Source organism: Scleropages formosus, chromosome 5 (assembly GCF_900964775.1).
Source record: "Scleropages formosus chromosome 5, fSclFor1.1, whole genome shotgun sequence".
NCBI classification, from domain to species: Eukaryota; Metazoa; Chordata; class Actinopteri; order Osteoglossiformes; family Osteoglossidae; genus Scleropages; species Scleropages formosus.
In genome coordinates this window covers 19,146,721-19,163,219 of record NC_041810.1, presented here as the reverse complement: position 1 = coordinate 19,163,219, position 16,499 = coordinate 19,146,721, and the positions used below count along the sequence as shown (strand labels likewise).

At 43.8% G+C, this 16,499-nt stretch overlaps 1 protein-coding gene across 1 annotated transcript; it reads left to right on the top strand.

Annotated features, from left to right (window-relative positions):
* Window positions 1-92: 92 nt before the first annotated feature.
* On the top strand, window positions 93-10,550 carry rint1 (RAD50 interactor 1). The gene is made up of 13 exons (XM_018754850.2): window positions 93-332; window positions 1,279-1,520; window positions 1,686-1,859; window positions 2,434-2,574; window positions 2,746-2,902; window positions 3,512-3,622; window positions 3,746-3,971; window positions 5,019-5,156; window positions 6,656-6,855; window positions 6,946-7,163; window positions 7,551-7,731; window positions 8,607-8,725; window positions 9,008-10,550. The coding sequence occupies exons 1-13, from the start codon at window positions 111-113 to the stop codon at window positions 9,222-9,224; spliced, it is 2,346 nt and encodes a 781-aa protein (XP_018610366.2). The 5' UTR covers window positions 93-110; the 3' UTR covers window positions 9,225-10,550.
* The last annotated feature ends 5,949 nt before the right edge of the window (window positions 10,551-16,499 follow it).

Here is a 16,499-nt window from a genome sequence, read left to right as displayed (position 1 = left end):
AGTTCACGACTGACGCCGTATCAAGAGGCTGCTGGGCGGGACGTGTTATTCCAGCGGCCGCCAGCAGGGGGCCGCACACAAGCTGACGTGGATAGAGGCGCAGGAGCAACATGGCGGCGCTCACGGAGCCCCTAGACAGCATATCGGGCAGCGCGAGCAGCAGCAGCAGCAGCAGCGATGGAGCCTCCAGTCCGGAGGCGGACGGCGAACGGCTCCCCGAGCACGTGATGGAGCTCGTGGACAGAGAGATCGGCGGCGATCTCAAGTGTTTGAAGAAGGTCAGCGGTCTTCTGGAAAAGCTCACGGCGGAGAACAAGGCGCTGGAGGAGCAGGTGGGTTCGGGTTTGAACTGGGGGGGGTCTCGAGGACCCAGAATGCCACCTCCTGCTCATGATCTACCCGTGTGGTACTTACCCTGATTTGGTACAGTTAAATGGCTGAATGTGGCCAGGGTGGAGGGCCACTTAAGAATAAATGATTGGATCAGCCACCACTCTTACATTTATTTAGCAGACACTTTTCTCCAAACTCACTGCAGCTTCCAATGAACTCAATATAGTGTTACCAGCCCACACACCTTATTGACCAAGGTGACTTACACTGCTAGATACACAATTTACACTGGGTCACTCATCCATACATCAGTGGAACACACTCTCTCTATCACTCACACACTATGGGGGAACCTGAACAGCATGTCCTTGGAGTGTGGGAGGAAACCAGAGCACCCAGAGGAAACCCACGCAGACATGGGGAGAACATGCAAACTCCACATGGACTGAGTGGAGATCGAACCCAGGTCCTCTTGTACCACCCAGGTGTTGTGAGACAGCAGCGCTACTCGCTGTGCCACCGTGCCACCTTCTCTTACTTTTATTCACTTAGCTGATGCTTTTTTTCAATGCAGCTTACAGCGATTGACCTATTTATACAGCAGGGTAAATATGCTGTATCCGGGTAAGTACCTTGATCAAGACACCACAGCAGGAGGCGGGATTTGAACCTGTGGTCTGCTGATTCGAAGGCTCAGCTCTAACTACAACACTACTTCCTGCCGGTTTTACCTTTAAATGGGTAAATCACTGTGAACAGCTTAACACCGTAAGTTGTGTTGTCAGCGAAATAAATAACATGACAGTGAATCTGCAGTTCTGTTGTTTGTGACGTACGGTTGCAGGGTCTGTTTGTTTTTGCATTAGTTTTTGTTTAATTCGTGGAGAGGATTTGCAGTTCCGGCAGACCTCCATCCCCCCTTTGACCGTAGATGGTTATCTCCAGGTGCTCACTGTGTCCAGCTCGGTGCCCCTGCGGGTGTCGGCGGCCTTGTCAGCGGCAGAGGAGTCCCGGCGGACGCTTGAAGAGCTTCTTCAGAAGGAGCGTTTGCTCTCCGACACGCTGCTGCGGCACCTGCAGGGGTCGCAAAGCTGGGCGGACAGCCTGGGGCAGAAGCTCGGCCAGCTGGACACCGTGGAGCGTCACGTCAAGTACCTGCAGTGCCTCGCCCACATCGAGGAGCTCAGGTGAGAGGCACCTGGGGGCCGCGTGGAGCTGCGCTGTCAGTCGGCGCCAATCCCGCCATCCAAAGAACTCTCCAAACGCAACATTTTTCCCACGTTTGCTACCACGCCTCAGTTTCCGGACTTCGCTTTCCATGGTTTTTCTGCATGTAACGTGTGCATTTGTAGCGACAGCATCCAGCAGTTCCTGATGACCAGCAGTGTGTGGGAGGCCGTGGGGGCCGTCGGCACCATGGCCAAACTAGACCTCGGCTTGAAGGAGTCCCGTTGTGCCCACCTCCAGGCCCACCTGAGGGAGACGCTGCGCTTCTGGCACAAGATCCTCAAGGACCGGCTGGCCAGGTGAGGGGGCGCTCATAAGGTGAGGGATGCGGGTCACTGAACACCGGCTCCTCGATGTGCGAACACAGTTGGCACCGGAATCCGTTCATAACTCAGTTTGTTTGTAAATCCAAAGTACCATTTATCACTAAGTCACAGTCAAAGGTTGATTGATGCTCCTTGATTTATTTACGAGTTACATTCTGTAGGGATCTCAAATGAACTATGATGTGTGTTACATTTACATGTATTCTCTGAGTTGTATGTTGCTTTTGGTAAAAGTGTCTGCCAAGTGAATAAATGCAAAGGTTAAAGTAAGTGACCCAAACCAAGGTGGTCCCCAACTCCTGTTCTATTTGATTGTGTTTTGCTCCCATCTAGTGGCCAGGGGCAGAAATGCAAGTTAGCGCTGCAGCAGATGGAAATTGAGGGGGAAAAAAAATAATCTGGGGAAAAAATGTTTATATCTTTAAAAATTCACAGCTGGAACATTTGTAACACGAAGAGCCAGTGTATTAGGACTGTGGAAGATTGGTGCCGGGACTCACTTCCCTGACAGTCTTTCTCCAGTACATCATGAGCTGTTGTTTCTCAGTGACTTTGACGAGGTGCTGACCCAGCTGCAGTGGCCTTTCCTCTCCCCTCCGGTGGCTTCTCTCTCACCTCCCGCTAATGCCGCAGAGCTGGCCTCCCAGTTGGAGCTGCTGGTCTCCCAGCTGCTCTCCCTGCAGACCTCGTATCCTACCATTTGCCACTCCAAATTCCGGAGATGCACGGTAAATTTGCTCCGACGTGGTCTTGCGCCCCTCGGGCACCCTAATGCTGATGCTGTAATGACGAAAGGTTCGCAGGGTCACTCTCGAACCTGAGCACCACCTGCGTTGCGCTCCCTGACTGTCCGTCTCAGCGATGACCTCACTGCGGAGAGCAAACTGACGCCCTCCCGGCCAGGCCTAGCCCCCGCCACGCCCCTCTCCCTTCCCATCCAGATCATGCTGCTGCCCCTGAGCAAGAGGTTTCGCTACCACTTCGCTGGGAACCGGCAAACCAACTCGCTCAGCAAGGTCAGGACTGCAGCGCACACAGAATTTCCTTTACCTTCCATGCGTAAAACATGTGCAGCTACGACCCTTCCCAGTGGGTTAAAATTTTATTTATCCAGCAGACGCTGTTCAGTACAGCATAGTAGCATATGAGTTTCTTATAGGTAATTTTAAAAGCCTTAAATCTAAGAGGCCCCACCATTATGGACCAAGTTGGGCCCACAGTTGCTGGAAGTACCCTGAGGTACACATGGGTAAAAATCTATGAGGTTTTAATGGATAAAAAGTGTCAGCTTTTTAATTAAAAAAAATATATATATATTGTATAGTATTGGATCAGCAGATTGAAAGATGTGCACAGGAGAAGATGAGGGTGGTGTGGTCTGAGGTGGACACGTGGAGAAAAATTAAGTGGCAGAAATTATCTGCGGAAAGTTTATGTAGCACTCTGCTCAAAACGACCCAGTTGTATAAATGGGTAAAGCAGCGTAAGTGGTTCAGCGCTGTAAGTCGCTATGGAGAAAAGCGTCGACTGGAAAAAGTAAGTGTAAATGTGTGACTGTCTCACTGGATCAGTGAACCTTAACCACAGCCTGCTCTCCTCTCCACTCTTAACACTCCCTTCTGCAGCCTGAGTGGTTCCTGACCCAAGTTCTGATGTGGATGGGATACAGCTCTAATTTTATGGAAGAGAAGATCCAGCCCATTCTGAACCGAGCCAGAGCCAACATCAATGCCAAGGTGTTACCATATTTTTTGCCCCTGCTTTTTGTATTCGGAATAGACGAGGTATGAATGTGTAGAAGTATCAGCAGTGTAAAAAGCAGCTGTGTATTGACGCACCGTCCTGCTTCCGTGCGATAGGTGGAGCTGTGCCGTGGGCTTCTGTCTCTGGTACAGGAGAAGCTGGCGTCGGATGCGCCGCGGCTGCTCTACGACGACGCTCTCTTCTGCCACCTCGTGGACGAGGTGCTGCAGTTTGAGCGCGAGCTACGTACGACGCACGGCTACCCCAGCTCGCTCCCTGGCGCCCTTCCCATCCTTCTCGAGGAGTCCATCTTCCAGAAGTGGCTCAGCGTCGAGAAGAAGAGTAAGTCCCATGGGTACTGGTCCTGTATGCGTGCGTGATTTTGCTGTAATGTGAGGATCGGCATTTACGCTTACTTTACTAAATTTACAGTTCGTGTTTATTATATGTTTATAGATATACTATTACTTTTCTCCAAAGCAACTTACAATAACCTACCTAAAGTGGTTTACTCATTTGTATACCTGGGCAGTTTTCACTAGGTCTATTCAAGGTAAGTACAGTAATCCGTCTACTTAATGGACTCCGATTTAACGAATTTTGGATTTAATGGACAAAATATGGTTTGTGTCTGTACTTACATTTATTTATTTAGCAGATGCTTTTCTCCAAAGTGACTTCCAATGAACTCTATGTAGTGTTATCAGCCCACACACCTTTTTCACCAAGGTGACTTACACTGCTAGATGCACTACTTACAATGGGTCACTCATCCATACATCAGTGGAACACACTCTCTCTGTCACTCACACACTATGGGGAACCTGAACAGCATGTCTTTGGACTGTGGGAGGAAACCAGAGCACCCAGAGGAAACCCACACAGACACGGAGAGAGCATGCAAACTCCACACAGACTGAGCGGGGATTGAACCCACGTCCTCTCGCACCACCCAGGCCCTGAGAGAGTACTCACTGTGTCACTGTGCTGCCGCCTTCCCCATAATAGTCTGCCGGCATGTAGCCTGTGTCCTTCATCAGCCATGCTGCAGATGTAATGTATTTATTACATAAATTGTTCTATAAAGTAATTTATTATTTTCTAATGCATGATGTGTAGCACACTGTAAATAGCAAAATTTGTCATTTTCGCATAAATATGGCTGGCGTGCCTCACTATATAATTTTGTTATTTAATGGACTTCTGATTTCATATAGCTGCTTTTTTACAGACATATGAATTTAATGTATTTTGTCAATATTGGATGAAATTAATCTATTAAATCGGGAACTTACTGTACCTTGGTCTAGGATACTATAGCAGAAGTGGGATTTGGACCTGGGTTTGAGTTTTTAAAATGATGTTTCTGTGTGATCTGTCTGTCCTTAGTGGCCGTGGAGAAGGTGGACGCCATGCTCTCTGCTGAGGGGGCTTGGAGCTCCCAGTACAGAGACATCACCGATGTGGACGAGCTGAAGGCCCCGGACTGTGCCGAGACCTTCATGACCCTTCTGCTGACTATCACAGGTGCGTATTCTTGCCTGCCTTTTTCCCTGAGTCCGACCACAAAACAAGGTGGGGCGTTGTTCAGCTCTCTAGGTCACAATCCACCCATCTGTCATCTAACAGCAAGCCCTATGGGGGGCATATAGCATAATATACAAATTAGTTGAGCCAGAGTGTCTAAAGCTAAATAAAATAATAGGCTCATCCATTCAACGAAAAAATAAGTTATTTACATTAAATATTTTTGCCTCCTCTTCTAACAGTGACGGGGGCCTCGCAGTGTGAAATAGCCCAGGTCTTATTTGAGTTCTCTGAGGACCTGTCTGAAGGGGGTAGTGTGTCCCATGAAATTACCCTATTAGGCGATTCTGTTAACCTGGGAAAAAATAAAATCGGTTAACGGATGAAGAGTATGTTACCAAAATTAAAAATTAACCAAAATAAATGATGGCAGCAATGTATTTTATAACATTTGTAACAAAAAATGATTGAATTCAGTTGTTGGATATCAAAATTTTTAAACTCGGTAATTCGATTTGTGCAGGGAATTGAATAAAAGTAGGGTAAATAGCTTTGATCAGCTTCGGATTCTGAATTGTAAAGCACAAGAGAAAAACTTTATTTACGACAGTTTAAGGGTATTCGTGTTATAAAAGCTGTTATTTCAGGTGTGATACAGACACTCCTAACTTAACGACCTACCTGTTTTACGACCAGCTCTCCGACCAGTCGGTATTGTACGCTGTACGAGAACTGTGGTCGTAGAAACGGCAGCGCGGCATCTCAGCGTCAAGCATCTCATCTCGCATCACCCTTTTTCAGTCTCAGTCTCGTTCCTGCAGTCGGTCAGTATTCACCACACTGGCCACTGGCGTTCGCGGTCTCCAAGACTACATATTTTGTCTATGAATTTGAAGGCTCGCGAAGGCGAAGAATCAACGGAAACATTTACGGCAAGCCATGGAAAATGTAAATATACTAAAAAAAGTTATAAATGGTACAAAGGTGACATTAAAACAGTGTCTAAAGATGGTTGACACAAACCCACTACCAGTACAGTATGCTTGAAATATCGGTAAGGGGCGGCTCCTCGCTTATTGACCAATTCGCCTAACAACCTAATAGTAGGAACGGAACTCGGTCATTAAGTGAGGAGTATCTCTATTATATTCACCTTAATCAAGTGTTGTGATTGGTTTAGACTGTCAGCATAACAGGAAGTAGGAAGTAGTTGGTTGTGTCGTATAAGCAGTGTCCATGTGCTTTGCAGAGAAAAACATAGAGCATACCTTCTGTGGATTTAAAATAACCGCGTTACCAGAAAATGACACATCTGCAGGGAAAATGTTGTTGTGCTGAATAATAAGGCTGTTGTATGAAAAAGTGGTAAATCTCTTATTTATATGGGATCCTATTGTACATGGGAACAATGTAGCTACATTTGAGGCCTTCATTTGCACGGTTACCTCAATTTTCTGTCGACTCGTGTTCACCCGAATGCTCCGCCCTGTCGTCCCAAGACCGATACCGCTCGCTGCCCTGCCCGCGCGCCCAGCTCAGCTTCCTGGCCCTGCAGAAGGAGCTGGTGGATGACTTCCGCATACGCCTCACCCAGGTGATGAAGGAGGAGTCCCGCTGCCCGCTGGGTGCCCGCTACTGTGCAATCCTCAATGCGACCAACTACATCTCCTCTGTGCTGAGCGATTGGGCCGATAACGTGGTGCGTGTTCTCATGTTTCTTTATGGAAATAATGAAGTATAAAATAAGGAGCTGTTAACGGCTTCTCCTCTGCTCCTGCCCGCTCTGCAGTTTTTTCTGCAGCTGCAACAGGCTGCCGTGTCCCTGGGGGAGGAGGTCTGGGGACCCCTGGGGGCAACGGAGGTTGGTCGACTGGCATCGCTGGAGGGCTCTATATTTGAGGGGTTGCTGGGGCTTCTAGAGCGACTGAAGGGGGACATGCTGGGGCGCCTCCTGGATGCAGTCATGAGGGAGGTGCGAGAGAAGGCCCAGCCCTACTGCCGGGACAGGTAGGTGAGGGCCTCTCAAATGGTGCTCTGGGGAACCCCTGAGTTGGTTGCACACCTGGAGCAACAGGTGGTGTGGTGGATAAAGCTGTCGCCTTGCATTCCAACGATCCAGGTTCAAATCCTACCTCCTGCTGTAGTAGTCTCCATGAGGGCACTTCCTGAATTGCTCCAGTAAAAATTACCCTGCTGTATAAATGGGTAAATAATTGTATTCATTTAGCAGATGCTTTTCTCCAAGGCAACATACATCTCACAGAAAAATATAACAAGTGCATTACATTAACATGTTTGTATACAAACCTTGCACTGTTTTTGACGGCAAAGTGTTAATTATTAAATGCAGATCTGATTGATTGATTAATGACGGTAATAATGTACTCTGTCCAGGTGGCTGTCTCTGCCTTCGCAGTCAGACCAGGCCACCATGTCTCTGTCCAGCTCAGCATGTCCCATGATGCTCTGCATGCGGGACCGACTACTTCAACTGCAGCAGCTCCTATGCTTGCCGCTGTTCCAGAGCTTCTGGCAGGGTCTGGCGGAAAGGCTGGACCACTTCCTCTACCAGGATGTGAGTTTGGGTTCCCATGAAGAAGCTGTTGGAACACCCAGGAAAGATACTGTAATTGCCCAAGACCAGTCAGTGTAGTTCATTTGCACTGAAACACTGTGGATTTTGCATAAAAATTCTCAAACATTCATCCCTCGTTATCTGTTCCTGATAACAGCTCTTATAGTGAAAATCTGGATATTCCACATATAAGTAATGAGGGATGAGAGTATATAAGAATAACTGTCTGTAAATTTTCTTAAAGGTACACATATGTAAATGTACCAGTTACAGATGCTTGACTTATGAAATGTGACTTTGAACTCAGATTTACAACAGCTGTCACATTAACCTTATAAATTTTCAATCCCAACACTGGGCCATAACAACTGCTTCATCTACTGTATGATAACTTTCTTTGATCGCACTGCCACAAGGCCCCATGTTATTGACTGTCATTTCTACCAGCGACTGCATTTTTTCTTTTTTCAAAAACATTATTTACAAAACATTTCACTTTTGATTTTGTTCATTACTTTTTTGAAATAGCTACCAAGCAAAAAAGGAAAATAGTATCGTTGTAACACTTTATTGTATATTATTCTGTATGTATTTTTTTTTTTTTTTTTTTTTTTTTTTTTTACATGAATAATGGTTCAAATTAGTAAAAAAAAAAAAAAAAATGACAAGACCTATTATACAACGTATCATTCATGCATTATTTGTTTATATGTCCTTTTGGTTTATACAACACAGTATAAGGGGATTTGCAGCTTAAAGTGAAGTCAGGTTACAAGGTCACCAGAACCCCGTTCTAAGGTGCAGACCATTTTGTGTGTGGTATGAAGACACTATCGTGGAAGCATTTGGAAACTCTCTGGGCATTTACTCTGCAGGTCATTCTGTGCAACCACTTCAATGAAGGGGGAGCTGCACAGCTGCAGTTTGACATGATGAGGAACCTCTTTCCCCTCTTTGGACACTACTGCAAGAGGCCCGAAAACTTTTTCAAACAGTGGGTGACTATGTTTTACAGTGCCTTGTACACACAAAGTGTATTATTACTTTATTTAGCACCTTTCATGTAAATTTTGTAGACCAGAATGCTTTACAGAAATTAGTAAATATTAAAGCATGATCACTTTACACTCTCATATAGTCATGACTATATGGATGCATTTTTTTATTTAACAGATGCTCTTCTTCAGATTCTCACACTATGGAAATTCTCTTCACATATATTATTTCATTCACTTTTTATATTACCCTGAATACCCTGTTCTGCTCCCCTCACCAGTGTGAAGGAGGCCTGCATCATCCTGACACTTAACGTGGGATCTGCCCTCCTGCTGCGGGACGTGTTGCAGCAGAGCCAGGAGGAGGGCGAGAACTTTTCCTCCGAAGCTCAGAAGCCCCTCCCAGAATCAGCGCTCAATGAACTGGGAGTGTACCGCCTGGCACCCTGCGACGTGCTCATCCTGCTCAGTCTGAGGGCATCCTGGCCGGGGAAGTGATGGAGGATAAGACAGAGGGTCACATGTCCCATAATGCAGAGCTTGCAAGAAGGACCACTCCTTGAGGGCATCATGACCACCTCTGTGCTGCAATGACAAAACTTATGACATCAACAGCTTCGATATCGATCCCTTCTGCCACTGACTGATACCAATTTGAGCATCTTTTTCTGGGAAGAGCAGCATCCCTCCATCGGCTGGATCTCCAAGGCCACCTTATGCAGCACCACGTGTCACCTTCTACCAAGAGGACTGCACTTTTTGTGGTTTCTCTACAGGTTGACATTGCAGCCTTACAGTTCAGTGACAGCAAACCCTTAATAAGATACTCAACAAGCAAATCAACAATTAGAATAAATGAATAAAATGTCTCAACTCCAGATTTTTTCATAAGACAGTAAATTTACAAATGAAAGTGAAAATAGCAAAGCATGAAAATATCAAAATATAACAAAGCATACACAGGGAAAATTGGGAAAATCATTTATTTCCTAACAATAAGATGATTTTGTCCTGTTTTCTATATAATTCTTTTTAAAGTTGAGCGCATGACCTTTAGACACCGCAGCATTTCCACTTCTCGTCTTCCACGCTTCTTTTCAAGTGCCCACCTCCTCTTCCTGATAGAAAACAGACTCCAGCACTGCTCTTTTCCATTTAGTTTGCAGTTCCAGTAGCTCCTGGGAGCTACTGCATGATGTTTTTTTTTTCTTCTTGGGGGCGGGGGGGACAGGATGCAACCTCTGTTGTCTTGAGTGAAAGAGCAGCCGGGACTGGGGCTGCTGCTCAGTGTTTGCAGGGGCAGCTTAACAGCAGATGGAGTGAAAGGCTGAATGGAGGAGATGGATCCTGGCAATGGTGGTAGGAGCGGTGTTCCTACGCCTTGTGTAAAAAGGCTGTCAATAGCCTAAAAACATAAAGAGAAAAAATAAGTCACTGAAGACATTTTTAGCACTGAATGCTGAAAACAATGCAGCCACAAACATACCTCAAAGAACTCCCAGTTTACTCTTCCATCGCCACTTTCACGACATCGCTCCTTGGCACGTTTGTATGTCGTTAAAAGGTTACCCCCTTTCTTCCTTATTTTACTCAAAAATTATATCCCCTCTTTTTGCAAAGCTCCTGCAGCTTGTTATAGAACTGACGTTTATGCTTATTGTACAAATCCCAGTTTTCTCTTGTCAGGTCTATGAGGAGCAGGGTTGTGCTGTTGCTGAAGCCTAGAATGGAGACATTGACTGCAATGAAACACCAGTTTGGGTGGAAATGTTATGTGTGAAAAGTCAAACAGTGGCTTCCACTCACATTCAATCGACTGATTGCCCAGATGGGAGAGATCTGTGGGACAGGAGCTGAAGTTAGTTTCCAAAATATGCTGCACACATGTCAAAGGCAAAGCAGTTCAGTTACCCTGGGACAAGATGAGAACACCATGGTTCTCCAGATATGATTCTGTTGTCTTCCTGGAGCACATCTAAAGCAAGACATTACAATCTGGTTTTTAGTAGCTGTCCAAGGAGACCAAAATTAGGTCTAATTTACCTGATTAGTTAAAAGACTAAACCCTGTTCAACTTTCAGTGAGATGCCAAAGTTGTAGCTTGTTGTCCTTGTCCTAATTCAGGTAGAAATGAATAATTTTCAACAGAAAACAATGGACAATCTTCTGACAATCTCTTCTAAAAAATATACTAATAAATACATATTTTAAAAATAACTTCATTAAACATTATTGATTACATTTTTGCTATACAAGCAGCCAATACAGGCCCCTTATAATACACCAGAATGCGGCAGCCACTGCCACTTGGACCTCCAGAGGTTTATTCTTCTCCCACTTCCTTGTGCTAGAAGGAGCATTTTTTCCTTTCCTCAGTTGTCAGATGATTTATTTAAGAACTACGCTTGAGTTGATCAAACTGTCTTCTGTATATTTTGACTCATTTTCGCTTTCTATCATGGCCAATTGTACGTGTCAATTATATATTCTCCTTGTTCAGCTCCATGTGTCATACTACTGTTGAGTAAACTGAAAACAAACCAATAAAGTTTAATAAACTGCTAGAATAGAAATTAAAAAGCATTTTGGTCTGAATGGAGCAGCTATTCATCTTACAATGTAACCGGACGTTCACCAGAAATAATTTCAAACGAGTTTTATAGGCCTTTTAATGCAATAAGAAAATTGCGTCTATTTTAAAACAGAAATGAGCAGCCTTTAAGTGTTACAATAGTGAATTTAAAGCATCGCCACTGTGCGGAGTGACGTAATTTCCGAGTTATAGCGCCTCGCATCGCAACGTCATTTCCTTTATGCTCCAGTTCTCGCGGTCAGAATCGTTATTAGTTTGGGATAGTCACTGCGCAGCCTTGGAAACGCAACGTCTTGCACAGCTGCTGCATATGTTCTTCTGCCGCCTGCATGCGGAGAGCGATTTCCAAAGCTTTAGCGAACGTCAGGCTCGTTTCAGACAGTAATCTCTTCCGGCAAGTCTCGTTGCGGATGCAGCACACGAAGCGGTCCCGTAATACTAGATCTGCCCCGAACTCGCAGACAGTTATGGAATAGTTTCAGCTCGTCCGCGTACTGCGCCACCGACTGGGTCGCCTTCTGGCTGCAGTTGTTGAAACGGAACCGCTCCACTATTACAAGATGTTTAGGTTCAAAGTGCATTTGCAGGATGGTCACTATCTCGGCAAAAGTTTTGTCTTTCGGCTTCTCGGGCTGCACCAAATTTCTTAACAGTGCATACGCAGTTGCTCCCATTACAGTAGGCACTTTTTTTTTTCCTCGGTGACGTCATTGGCGATGAACTGCTCAATGCGCTCGATGTAAGCGGACCACAACTCCGAGTCCAGTTTAAATTCGTCTTCCCTGTAAAACTGTGTCATTTCCCCCTCAGTACATGTTAAAAGTGTAACCCGCGATGAATTAAACTAAAAACGTTTATATTCGACAGCTATCAAACTATAATATAGCTCGGCTCATGGTGCATTCTAGTGAGGCAAAATGTGAGAACGCCTGCGTCGCGGGCTTCGTGAACGACGCTCTTTAACATGAAGAAGGGAATTGCAAACCTTGCTCGTGACTGCGCAGCACGGGTCCGAAAATTGAAGACTACGTGACTTCAGGCGGAAGTCAGGACGCTTTCGGTTGCCGCCTCAGGCGCTGCGCAGCCATTCAGGCGCCACAGGAATGTTTCCGAACGGTTCCTCAAGAAACGCAAGACGAAAACAATAATATCTGGCCTTCTGGGTGAAAAAAGAGGATGGAATTTCTGACTATCAATTATGATACCCGCATCAGTCTGGCTAGGAGTTTACTTTGAGGTTCGGGTGAACTGTTGACTCAAATCTGGTCCAGTGGACACCCTGCCTCACGCCCTTTGCTTCTTGGATAGATTCTGGAGCACCGTGACTCTACATTAGGCAAAAGTTTACTCATAAGGAGTCAGTGAAAAATTTTATAATCCCACACATGTTCACTTCCAGCCAGTTTGTCAGGCCCTTCGTGTATGAACGGAACGTGATAACCGTGACTCCACACAACCACAGCTTTAGTTAAGAGAAATTTTTGCAGTATCATTTAAAGTGTTGTTTGACAATTCAAATCTAAGGATGAAAGTGTTTATTTCTTCAACAGATTTCAAATACTCATTACATTTATTACAGTCATGTATCCTATTTAAAATTTTGCATGCTCTCATGCTTGGGGTGCTTTGAATTTAATTAGAAATTCTAATAAAGACACCTGCCTGCTATCACAGTAAATATACCCAATGGCTGCATAAAGTCTTAATTTTAAAGAAATTAGAGGATAGATATATTTAATTTTTTAATTAAAAAATAGCATAGACTTTTTTGTTGAAGAAGAGCGAATAACTAGTTGATCTTCTTTAGCTTCATCCAGCTGCTATTGGACAAGAGTCTTGATTTTTCTTTCTTAAACTCCAGATGCAATAAAAGTTTAAACAACTAAGAAATTTTATTCACATTCTTATTTTTTCCTGTACTGGTTTGTCTTGCCAATGACCGATAAGGCTTTGGGAAGGAAATGAGTTCTATCTTCCATCCTTATGCCAGTTCTTTTTGTCATAGTGATAAATATGTAAGTGCACGTCATGGTTTCTAGTGTATTTAAGTCAAAGTCAGTGCTGCTATCATTGCTCATACTTGGTTTTGCATCAGTTTCAAGGTATATTTCTAATTGATACTGGACTGACCTGAAGACTTAAGCCTGAGAATCTCAGACAGTAAGTTAGTATTCTCTTTCTCACATCAGTACAGACACGGATTGCTTAACGGCAGGGATATAGATAAGTTCTGAGAAATTCGTCATTGCGTGATCATCAGAGTGTACTTATACGCACTGACTTAGAGGTATAGCCTCAATGCAGTCAAGAGACGCGGTAAACACGAGGTTCATGACACTGCTGCCGGTGTACCACAGCATACAGTAGTTTTACAGTGAACTTTTTTAACAAGTAGAAAGAGCACACTGTAAAATAATGATAAATAAGTACAGTATAGTGCATACATAAACCAGTAACATGGGGTGTTTATTATCATTATCAAGTATTATGTACTGAACATAATTGTATGTGCTGTACTTTTACACGACTGGCAGTGCAGTAGGTTTGTTTACAGCAGCACGAACACGTGAATAACACGTTGCGCTACGACGTCACTAGTCGATAATTTTTCCGCTCCTTTATTTATTTATATTTTATTAAACAATGAAAACACTCACAATACAAGAATATTAATTTAGAACAATCGAACCTAGCCAGGGAAATTAACAAACAAAATAAATACAAAAAACATTGTATTACTTGTATTGGTTCCTTTTCTTCACTTTCAGGACACATAGAGTTGCAGTAATTTTCTCAGTCATGATATTGTATTCTGTACTGTACCTGTGTGGAATATCTCTCTGGAATCACATAACAGCAAAACAAGGTGAGAAAAAAATGTACACAACAGGTGCAATGATAAAATGGAAGACACTGCAAAAACCTTTTTAAATTTCACTTTTTGTCAGTTCAAATGAGACAAGTTAAATCAGTAAAATAAGTGTAAAACTGCTGTCTAGGACAAGAAGATGGAACCTTGACAGTAACTCAGCAGACCCTCACAATTCAAACACTCAACCTTTCACCCATTTTTAAACTTTTCTGAGTAATTGCTGCTTCTCTAATTGAACAAACTTGATCTTCCCCAGGGGGTGGTGCATTGGGCTTGGCCAGGTCCTGCTCTCTGGCGGGTCTGGGGTTCGAGTCCCTCTTGCGGTGCTTTGTGACAGACTGGCATCCCATCCTGGGTGTGTCCCCTCCCCCTGCACCCTGTGTTGCCAGGTTAGGCTTTGGTTTGCTGCGACCCTCGGACAGTGTGTCAAGGGAATCAGTAGTTCTCTAAATTTATTCAAAAAATATTTCAAATAACATGTAAGATTTGAAAACCTGCCAGGTTTACAGTACAGAAACACTTTCCGGTCCCTGTATAGCAGACTGATCTGTTTTAAATGATATTTTATCTGTTGGAAGTGAGAAACGAGTGTTCTATACATGCAATATTCAAAAAAGTGCACTTGTGCTGGAAATAAATCCAACCTTTTTATGGTTGAAACTGTAACTATATTTGTGTAAAAGGGAGTCTCTTGGTGTTGTGTGTCTGTCACAGGAAGCCACATCCTTTCAAAAATAACTTTGGCTAATTTTAAACCACTTATATCATCCAAAGTGTGGCACAGATGGTTCTTGTCCAGCTCCTTTGCTGCAGGGTGTTTCCTGGAAGATTTGCACAGTGCTGCAAACCATGCCAGACTGGGGACTGTGTTTGAACCGTTGACCTCACAGCTGTAAAGCAATATATTGCCACACTCAGCCTTACCTGTCTCTGTTCCCTCTATTTCCACGCTTTCAGTCAGCGACACATTAAACCCCACTTGCCCTGACAGTAGCACAGACAGGAAAAACATACTTTAGAGTTGGTGTCACAACCCAAAAACTTCTGCAAATTTCAGTTTAATTCAATTTACTTTTATAGCAATCTCTTCTCATCAGAGCGGCACAGAGCACTAAACATAGTTCCAAGGACTGGTAAATGGAGAGTGGAATGGTACAGTTACAATCATTGATAACTTATTTTGATAAGCCAGCTGGCAACTGAGGAGAGGAAAACAAAAACAAACAAAAAAAATCTTTAACTTCAAAGAAGGGGAGAAAAATAATCCCTTGGGGAGCAGCAAGTAGCAGTGGCTGCCAACCTCTACTGGGGATTCTAATGTGACAGAGGACTGAATACTAAAATAAATACATCTACTAATTTACTTTCTTTGTGCACTGGCCTAAGTATAAAAGCTTACTTAGGTGTCATGTAAACGTGTGAAATTAATTTTATATTAATGATGGGTGTGTGACAGTAATATGGGACAGTTAATTTACTGGTTGAATGATTAAGGTGAAAATGCAGTTTCTAGAGCAGTGTCAGTCTCATGAACTTTAAACCAAACCAGATGAGAAAACTGTCTGCTATGCTAATGAGAGTCCTTTGCGATTTTGATCACAATGGTGTCAGCCGTGATGATTCAGGAAAAATTTTGCTAATGTTATCTTAGACGCTTTAATGTCTTTCACAATGGTTGTTTTATTTTAACTTCCTCAAGATTTTTGAAAAGATCCAGCTACAGTAATGAGAACCCATGGTGCTGTATGGGTTACAGACAGAACAATGACATTTTCACTGTATGAAATACAAAGATCATGTCATCTTCTCGCCTCTTTCATCTTCACTTCTTAATGAGGCATCATGGGAGAATCACACTCAATTTCCCACCTTGTCTGTGATTATGGCAATCACTTAAGCCAATGTAACAGTAATGAAAAATCTGTCCAGATACCATAATTTTACTTAAAATATTGTTATTGCTTATAGTGGACCGAAATTTTTAACAATAGTTATGCATTGTTTCATGTTTTTAATAATACTGTAATTTTTAGTTGCAATAAATATTGATTTCACTACTATATGCATTTAATTATCTATAATTTAGACCTGGACACAGTACAGTAACAAGATTTTTAATGAAAATACAACATAGTATAAAAAATACCAGGGATGTCATTTATGATTGGTTCATGAGATTCCCAGCACTACCGTTGTGTGCGGTCACTCAGCCCTAGTACAGCAGTATGGCCACAGTGCCGCTGCCCTCCACATGTAACCGGAGTGCAGGGCAAACACAAAAATAGAACATCCCACCCCTCACACCAGA